A 9,799-nucleotide genomic window follows, 5' to 3' on the forward strand; every position below is an offset into this window, starting at 1 on the left:
TTAGAACCGGCGCCCATATGGGATCCCGGGCGTGCAAGGCAAGGACCTTTAACCACTTGCGCCACCGCGCCGGGCCCGACAAGAAGTTTTATAACAAATGTTTTGAATTCTGTATCCCAGGGCCCAGTGGCGTGGCCTAGCGGCTAAAGTCCTTGCCTTGAACACTGCAGAATCCCATATGGGTGCCGGGCCCAATAAATAAATCTTAAAAAAAAAAAAAAAAAAAAGAATTGGGCCCGGCGCAGTGGCGCAAGTGGTTAAAGGTCCTCGCCTTGCACGCCCGGGATCCCATATGGGCGCCAGTTCTAATCCTGGCAGCCCCGCTTCCCTTCCAGCTCCCTGCCCGTGGCCTGGGAAAGCAGTCGAGGACGGCCCAAAGCTTTGGGACCCTGCCCCGCGTGGGAGACCCGGAAGAGGCTCCTGGCTTCGGATCGGCATAGTATCGGCCCGTTGCGCTCACTTGGGGAGTGAATCATCGGACGGAAGATCTTCCTCTCTGTCTCTCCTCTCTGTCTATCCGCCTTTCCAATGAAAAAATAATAAAAATAAATCTTAAAAAAAAAAAAAAAGAAAAAATAATAAAAATAAATCTTTATTTAAAAAAAAAAGAATTCTGTATTCCCCATTTTCTCAATGTCTTCCTAAGTTAACTCTGAAGTTGGCAAAGGCTTTTGCTCCTTTGCAGGGCAGTCTTCAGTAACATTCATTGTGCCTTGGTCATTCTTTTGTTCTTGGTCATTGTACTTCTGGTTAGCAGAGTCTTCTCCTTGGGGCAGGTTTCCAAGCTGTGTCACCCACAGGTCTACAATTAGATTTTACTTGTTGCAGTTGGTGCACAACTCTTTGTTTGCAGTCACTTGTGCCACTCCCTCCAGGGAGTTCCAGGTCTGGGTTATTATATGAGATTTCCACCATGGTCTCCACAGCCCCAGCTCATGGCTCACCACTCTCCACCTCCTGTGATACCGTGCTGAGGCTGCACTGTTGTCTGTACAACCTTTCTCCCACTTAAAGTTGGAGTAGGTCCAGGATTTGGGAGACACCAGGTGTCCATACAGTTAGGTTGTTGGTGGTGCTGATCTTGCCGGAACCTGTTGGCTGTTAGGTCTGAGGGGCACATGGACCTATTTTGACCCATATAATGCCATAGTCAATATTATTTTCCTGTGGGACCAGTGCAATGCTCTGAGCTCAGTGAGTTCTTGCCGAGTTCGGTATATGCACAGCTCACTGTTGTCCCCTGCAATCTTAAATTCTTTGCCACACTGTAAGAAATGGCGCCTGATGTGCCACTACCAGAGCTCTTGATCTGCTGGCTGTCAGGTCTGAGGGCTACCCGGACCTGTCTTGGGTGAAACCTGTAGGATGCCATGTTGCTGCAGTTCACTGAGTCAGAAATGAGTTCACTCCCAGCTCAGAGCATGTGCAGTCCTGCTCCATAACCTTTGCCTTCCTATACAAAATGGTGCCCGATTCAGCTCTGGGAGGTTTACTGGGTTATGACATCTACGCTGTTCCTGCACTGCCCTTCTGGCACGTGTGGCTTTATCTCTGCTCCTGGTCAAATCAAACAGACCAGCAGGATGGATCAGCTTCTTTTTTTTTTTAAAAGATTTTTTATTATTATTATTGGAAAGGCGGATATACAGAGAGGAGGAGAGAGAGAGAGGAAGATCTTCTGTCCGATGATTCACTCCCCAAGTGAGCGCAATGGCCGATGCGCGGGTGCAGGGTCCCAAAGCTTTGGGCCGTTCTCGACTGCTTTCCCAGGCCAAAAGCACGGAGCTGGATGGGAAGCGGAGCTGCTGGGATTAGAACCGGCGCCCATATGGGATCCCGGGCGTGCAAGGCGAGGACCTTAACCACTGCGCCATCACGCCAGGCTCAGGATGGGCAGTTCTTTTTCTGGGTTCACCTCTGGAGCTCCTGGTAAATGTCCCTTCCCACCTGGCTGCTGGTGGAATTCTGATCGCTTCTGGCTGAATGACGCTGGGGTATCAGTCACTGCAACACCACACTGTTGTGTCTGCTGCCGTCCTGTGTCTGTCAGTCTCCAGGTGCCCCTCTGCTGCTGTTCTGTCTTCTTCTATTTCCTGGAATCTACCCTATCTGCTTTTCACGGGCTCATGTTTTCTGAATTAAATATTTGTAAGGGGCACAGATGATCAGACTTGTGGTCTTGAGAACATCTGGCCACCAGTGGAGGGGGATGGCACAATCTAGGTGGGCTTCTCATAGGAGGTGGTGTTGGAGCCCAGCCTTGAGGACAGGGAGAGATGGAAGTGGGAGTCCTGCAAAGAAAAGCAGCCAGAGGCTGCTGTGCAGGCCCTTTGAGGGTTAGGGGAGAGGACAGAGTGGCCCTTTGCTCCAGGAGCCAGCATCCACTGCAGCTCTTCCTCTGTCGCCCTGCAGGGACTCCCAAAACCCTGCAGAGTTCCACACACCGCCAGCAGGGGGCGCCTGTGGACAGCTCTGCGCCACCCCACATCCACACACCCCGCAGGGGTCAGCTTGCCAGGTGCAGACGCCCCGGGCTGTGACCTGCCAAGCAATCCTTGGGTTCCTGAGATGAGAAACTTATCTGAAGTGTCCAACTTTGCTTTAATGGGGCTGGCACCATGGCACAGTAGGCAGACCAGCCTCCACCTGCAGCACCGGCAGCCCACATGGAGCCAGCTCATGGCCCCAGTGGTTCCACCTTCGACCCAGTTCCCTGATTCTACGAAAGCAGCACAGGATGGCTCAAGTGCCCTGGGCCTCTGCCATCCACGTGAGAGACCTGGGTGGGATTCTAGGCTCCCGGCTTCGGTCTGGCCCAGGCCGGGCCAGTTGCAGCCGTTTGGAAAATGAGCCAACAGCTGAAAGATCTCACTGTTTGTACTGCTGCTGTAGTAATAATAACGGCCCGGCTGACAGGAGGGCATGCGGCAGCCATGTGTGCTCACCCGAGGGTGACAGCAGGTGAATCATCAGGCTGGGCGAGCCTGGCCGAGCGCCTGTGACTCAGCAGGTTCTTACTGGGCCAGACTTAGCAGGATGTGGGGGACCAGAAGGGGCTGAGTCCGTTGCAACTGCGCATGCCAAGACGGGACCTTGAGAACTGCCAGATGTGTTTTTCCCACCTTTGAACCAGGGTCAGGGGCAGCCTGCATCTTAAACATTAGGCTTGTCGGAGGAGCTGGACTACAGAGAGCTCAGCACAGGCTGGGCACAGGGTCAGGGCCTCTTCGTCCCATTTTCTTCACACAGCCCCTGTCCTAAGTCAGACTGGTAGCTAGGGGCTGACCCAAGGAAGGCCCAAAACTCAGAGCAGGTGGGGCAGGAGGCATGACCTACAGAAGGCTGGATGAGCCCGGAACTGTAGCCAGCACTCCTCCATCACAGACCAGGGAGCCCCACGGAGCAGCTGCCCAAGCGGCTGGCACCTGGCTTTTGGTCCAGCCTTGACTGGGAGCTCTGGGACAGGAAAGCAGAGTGGTCAAGTCCCAGCTCTCCCACTTACTGGACAGGCTTTCCAAGCCTCAGTGTTCTGATCTGGGGAATGGGATAACCACTCCCAGTTCATCAAACCATCCTGAGATTTGAATGAACTTGGTGGAAGAATTAGCCGTGGAATCAGCAAAAACGCCGAGCCAATGGACGTTAGAGCCAGAAGGAGTACGGCCCGCCTGGAAAGGTCCCTTCCCACTCTGCCGCTCTGCCCAAGATCCACTTCCTTTGCCTTGTTTTGTGGGAAAGAGCTGCTACTGGCAATCTATCAATCATGCCCACTCTTGCGATTTCACTTTCCTTTCTTTTTTTTTTTTTTACGATTTACTTATTTTTAATGAAAAGTCAGATTTACAAAGAGGAGAATCAAGAAAAAGGATCTTCCATCCACTGGTTTACTCCCCAGGCTGTCACAACAGCAGGAGCTGAGCTGACCCAAAGCCCGGAGCCTGGGGCTTCTCCTGGGTCTCCCACGGGAGGGACAGGCATCCACACACTTGGGCCATCCTCGCCACCTTCCCAGGCGCACCTCGCTTGCTGTGTACCTGCTGGGTGCCACTCCCTGCAGGCCACATTTAGTGAGGACAGCATTGGCTTATTTCCTGCTCCCTGTCACAGACGAGGAAGTGGAGGGGCCTAAGGTCACAGAGCCTTGTGTGACAAAGGTACAGCTTACCCTGAGGCAGCGTGCTCCGGGCCTGAAGTGTGCCGGTTACGCTGGGCAGGCACTAGGCCTGGAGAGGCACTTGGCGCTGGGATTCCTCATCGGAAGCTCGCCTGCCTCCTCCCTCTGACTTCCTCCTCCCAATGACTTCATGTAGTAAGACACACTTCACATATAATGTACCAGCATGGTGGCTTAGCACAGCAATCCTCTGCCTTCCGTGCCAGCATTCCATATGAGCAGTAGTTCAAGTCCCGGCTGCTCCAATTCCCATCCAGCTCCCTGCTTGTGGCCTTAGAGGAGGATGGCCCAAGTCCCTGCATCTACATGGGAGACATGGAGGAAACTCCTGGCTTCAGATTGGCTCAGCTCTGATCCTTGCGGCCCTTTGGGGAGTGACCCAGCAGATGGAAGATGTGTGTCTCTCCTTCTCTCTCTGTAATTCTGTTTCTCAGACAAAAATACATCAATCTTTATAGACAAAAAAAAAGTACCATTGCAGCCCTGGTTTAAGTCCAGCTCAGCATGGTCGCATTCCTTAGTCATGTTACACCACCAGGTTCCAGAACTCTCTTCAACAAAACTGAACAGCTACAGCTGCCCATCAGTGACTGTCCAGCTGCTGGCCCTCACAGTCCTGCTGTGTGTCCCCATGACTTCATTCTAGATTGGGGCTGTCCTAATTCTTTGTTGGTGGTGGGATCAGGGAAGGCTACCTGGAGGCGGAGAACACAGAGGCAATATTGTTTTGTACGTGGCCCAGCACTCCTTGCCCCAGCGGTGGGGAAGGTGACTCAAACATGTTCCACTTGCCCACCTGCCCTTTGGTTTATGGCAGCCACCTCAGCGGCTCCGACCTTTGCCCCCAAGGTGATCCCCTGCCAGGCGGGCAGAGGCTGTCTCAGAAGTCAGCCACATGCCAAGGGACTGACACCACCCTGCACCTGCCGCCCTCGCAGTCATGGTCACGGGAATGCGCAGCCAGTCCTTGCGAGGACCCCGGCCCACCTATGGAAAGCTCCAAGACTGCCAGGGGAGACCCCTGGAGGGCCGACCACGCCGAGCACTGAGCCTGCGGCAGGAGCGGAACAGGGGACAGCAGGGCGCCGAGGGAGACCCAGAAGGGCCCAGCCCCGCTGCTCAGGAGTGGCTGCCAGGGGGCCCCGGGGACACGGAGCAGCTGATCCAAGCGCGCCGAGGCAGCGGACGGTGGCTGAAGCAGTACCGACAGGTACGGGCCGAGGGCAGAGGGGGGTTCGGGAGAGCAGCCCGGGGCAGTGAGAGGAGAGCAGACATGCCTTGGGGACTGGGGGCGAAGGGGCAAGTGTCCAGAGCCAGAGCTGACACCTGCAGGGTCTGGAGGCGTTGTGGGACGCACTTCATGGAAGGTTTGGGGTGAAGTGATGAGGCCAGGGGAGACCTGAGAAGACTGACAGCGGCCACAGAGCTGGGGGCAGGAGATGGACCGGTCAGACTGAGTATCCAACCCTGCTGGCCTCAGGCAAAGGGGCCAAAGCCGCTGTAGGCCCAAGGCCGCCTCTTCCCGTTAGGAATGGGCTAGGGGCCCCCCTCTCTCTCTCTCTCTCTCTCTCTCTCTCTCTCTCTCTCTCTCTCTCGTCTACCCCCACCTCGTGGCTGTGGCTGGAACGACAGCCTATGCCCACCCCCCTCCATCCTGCATCCTAATTGGCACCTGCTCTGTGTTACAGCAGATGAAGAGGAGGTGGGAGAGCCTGGTGGCCAGCATCCCCGGTCTCACCCTGAGCCGATCGTCCGCCTCCCAGGAGCCGCTGGACACTGCCAGTTAAACACGCGCCAGGCCTGGCACGCCATGGCGCCCCTGAGCCACCTGCCTCTGCCTGCTCCAGTCCCCTCCAAGCAGCCTGTCCCAACCTCCCCGCGGAGGGCTGTGCCACCAGCAGCTCACGGGAGGCCCAGCCTCGGTGAAGACACCCCAAACCCACCCAGGGCTGAGGAGAGGGGCTTGGGACCCCTGGACTACGATGATACTGCGTCGTATGAGGGTCCAAAAGCCGGCTCAGGGGCAGAGTTATTTGGCCCTGGCCCAGCCCGCCCAGGATGAACCGTTTACTTCCAGAGAGAAGCCCAGTGAAGCCACATGCCTGGCTGAGGGGTTCCAGCCAGCACCTGCCGGGAGCTGCCCTGCCATCCTCTGTGGCAGCTGCTGCTTCGTGAGAGAAGGGACTGGACTTCAGCGCCACAATGAAGGGAGTTAGGGAGCCTCCTTTTCCTCTGTGACAGGGTGGGAAACTGAGGCAGGGGGCAAAGGGTCAGCGGCTTGGACATCTCTGCCCCCCACGAGCGTCCAGTGCCCGGCACGGCAGCTGGACACGGTAATAAAGCTGCTGAGCGGCCCACGCCATGACACAGCTTAGTAAAACTGCCACTACGACCCTGCTACCCTGTATGGGCACTGATTCAAGTCTCAGGACGCTGCTTCCCATCCAGCTCCAGCTGAAGGCTTGGGAAAAGCAGCGGAGGACAGATCAAGTGCTTGAGTCCCTGCACCCATGTGGGAGACCCGGAAGAAGCTCCTGGCTCCTGGATTACGCCTCGGCCCGGCTATTACAGCCATGTGGGAAGTGAACCAGCAGATGGAAGTCCCCCTCTCTCTCTGTAACTCTTTCGAATAAATAAACATATATATATTTAATGCTGAACTAAGGGAAATGATCTGTGTATTACTCTCAGAATGTCTAGCGCACCCCCAGTTGACACCTCTGAAACAAGCTGACCCCAAACCCAAGCAGGGCGCCCTCTGAGCTCGCCCAGGGGTCCCCAGAGGCAGCGGGTCTGAGCAAAGAGCCTGCACTCATGGCGTGCACTGGTGCTGCTGCTGGGGAGCTCGTGGGGCTCCTCAGCTTCAAGCAAGCGCAAGAGCAGGGGGCACCCCACTTCCGGGTGTAGATTGCAGGGGGGTCATCTAACAGGCATAGGATGGGTGGCTCCCCTGATCCCCCCAGGATGCAGAAGCAGACCCTGAAGAGGGCAGGGCTCCTCAAGCCAGCCTTCACTCCAGACACCGCTCTGCTGCCTTCCCAACTGACCTACGATAGGCTTGTCTACTTAAATGCTGTTTCCCTTCCACCAAACCCAACCTGTGCACTGGGGCCCAGAGTAGGGTCTGCTTTCCCCTTCTTGAACCTAGAAGGGTCAGGGACCTGCTTCGGCTGATGGAATACAGTGGAAATCCTGTGTTGGAACTCTGAGACCTTGCAGCTCCTGTTCCTACCGCTTGGCTGCAGAGAGACCGCCTGGCAACCAGCACCAGCTGCCAGACACAGAAGCAAGGCCGTGGCCTGGCCCCCAGCTGACTGCAGCTTGGGTGACCCCACTGATACAACAGGCAGCGGGGAAAACGCCCAGCTGACCCCAACCCCCAGAACCGAGGCTTTAAGAAACACCTGCATACCACGAGGATTGGGTAGCAAATGATCGCACACCGGGTGGCTTAAAACAACAGATGGATTCCCTCACAGCTCTGGAAAGCACAGGGCCAAAATCAAGGGGCCAACCTCCCCAAGACTGGCACAACGCCTCAACAAGCTAATCCTGCAGCTCACAGCATTATCATCCCATGTGGACACCTGCTTGAATCCCGGCAGCTCCGCTTCCCATCCAGCTCCCTGCTTGTGGCCTGGGAAAGCAGTGGAGGACGGCTTCAAGTCATTTGGTCCCTGAATTCACTCGGGAGAACTGGAGGAAGCTCCTGCTTCCTGGCTTCGGATGAGCTCTGCTCTGGCCGTTGATGCCATTTGGGAAAATAAACCAGTAGATGGAAGATGTCTCTCTCTATATATATAAATTTGCCTTTCAAATAATAATTAAAAAAAAATCTTAAAAGCACACCAGCACACCACCCCACACACACACACGCACACACACATACAATCTTCCCTGACTGCAGCATCAGGTCTTAGCTGGCAACCCCTTGCATCTGTGGCCAGGGGGTCCTCCACCCCCGTCTCTGCCTCTGCCACCTCCCCGTGTCTGTGCCCAAATTTCCCTCTCCAATTGCCTCAGACTTAGGGGCCACCCTAATCCAAGACGACCCCACCTGACCTTCGTGGTGTCTGTCAAGGTCCGATTCTCAAATGTGGTGACCTTCTCATTTCATAGGCAGACACAGGCCTTGGGGGCGGGGTAGTGACTGAGCTCAGGATGCGGGGTACCAGTTAACCAGAGCACACACGTCCTCCAGGAGCCCAGGGCAGGGGGCGCTCAGAGCCAGGGGACTCCTTCTTGAGGACAATAGAGAACAAGTGGTAGATTTGCCTTCTTGGAGTTGGAGCTCTGCGGGGTGGGGGGTCACCCCTGCTGGGTGGGGTCGTGCCACCTGCACCTGAGACTATCAGAAAACCAGCCTGCAGGTTTGAGAGGCTCAGCGATTCTGAACGGGGCTAGCACACGCTGGTGAACGCCCAGGCATGAGTGACTGGGTTCAATACTCGCTGCTGCTGCTCCAGCTGCCTGCTAAACAGAGCCCAAGAGGCAGCGAGGGGTTGGGTTCTGTCACCCGCGTGGGAGTCCCACATGGAGTCCCTGGGCCCCTGGCGTTAGCCTGTTAGACTCGGGGAGAGTCCAACCCCGTGCAAGGGAGCCGTACCGTTCGGCAAGACAAGTCGCGAGGCAGAGGCTGCAATAAGCTTGAGGATTTTATTTAACATTCACGAATGGGCAACAGAGTCTCTGGAGGCACCCAGGACTGTGCGTGCCTCACATGCATTTTGGAACAGTTTTTATAGGGCAAAATCACAAACTCTGCATAACAGTCAGCATTTCTCAACTGTTGACAGTCTGCATTCCTCTCTTAGGACTAGGTGACCCGGTACTTTCTCAAACGTCTTATCTCTCTGTAACTGTCTCACTCTCTTATCCTCTCTATTCCTGCAACAGCCTTGCTGCATCGGCCTTGCTTCCGCATCTTCTCCATTCTTGCAGCTGCCTTGTTCATGTCTGGGAAACTGAAACTTTAACTTTACTTGCTTCACGAAATGACTTCTCTACACTTGTTCTAACACGGCTGCACTCTTGCTCAGCAGAAAGCGATATACAGAAGCAAAATCAAGCGGTTATTCTAAGCTCTCACAAGCCCAACTGAGCTCCGGCTTCTGCAGGAAAATAAGTAGCAAATAAGAGAAACTCTCAGATCAACATTTAATAATAATAAATACAACCCCTGGAGAACCTGGGCACTTGGACAATGGAAGAGGTCAAAAACCAAGACAGTATTTCTGGAAGGTTCCGGTGGTACACCTTTGCGTGACCACCTCAGGGAGACAGACTCTGCCATTGGATACAATCACTTACCCATTCTGCCTCCATTTCCCCCTTACTTTTATCTTTTTAAATACAATGTAGTGGGCCCGAGCAGCATGGCCTAGCAGCTAAAGTCCTCACCTTGCACGCCCGGGATCCCATATGGGCACTGGTTCTAATCCCGGCAGCTCCACTTCCCATCCAGCTCCCTGCCTGTGGCCCGGGAAAGCAGTCGAGGACGGTCCAAAGCTTTGGGACCCTGCACCCGCGTGGGAGACCTGGAAGAGGCTCCTGGTTTCGGATCGGCATAGCATCAGCTGTTGCGCTCACTTGGGGAGTGAATCATCGGACGGAAGATCTTCCTCT

The 9,799-nt window shown here is 55.2% G+C and overlaps 1 protein-coding gene across 2 annotated transcripts; it reads left to right on the top strand.

Moving 5' to 3' along the window:
- The first annotated feature begins 5,114 nt into the window (after positions 1–5,114).
- CUNH11orf86 (chromosome unknown C11orf86 homolog) lies at positions 5,115–5,961 on the top strand. Of its 2 annotated transcripts, none has more exons than XM_040970696.1 (2): positions 5,115–5,390; positions 5,872–5,961. In XM_040970696.1, exons 1-2 carry the CDS (start codon positions 5,115–5,117, stop codon positions 5,959–5,961), a joined length of 366 nt encoding a protein of 121 aa, XP_040826630.1. The 2 variants fall into 2 exon arrangements, with proteins under 2 accessions (XP_040826630.1, XP_040826629.1); XM_040970695.1 differs by having other exon boundaries at positions 5,115–5,384; positions 5,863–5,961.
- The last annotated feature ends 3,838 nt before the right edge of the window (positions 5,962–9,799 follow it).

Source organism: Ochotona curzoniae, unplaced genomic scaffold (assembly GCF_017591425.1).
Source record: "Ochotona curzoniae isolate NIBS_2020 unplaced genomic scaffold, NIBS_Ocur_1.0 scaffold_4937, whole genome shotgun sequence".
Lineage (NCBI taxonomy): Eukaryota > Metazoa > Chordata > Mammalia > Lagomorpha > Ochotonidae > Ochotona > Ochotona curzoniae.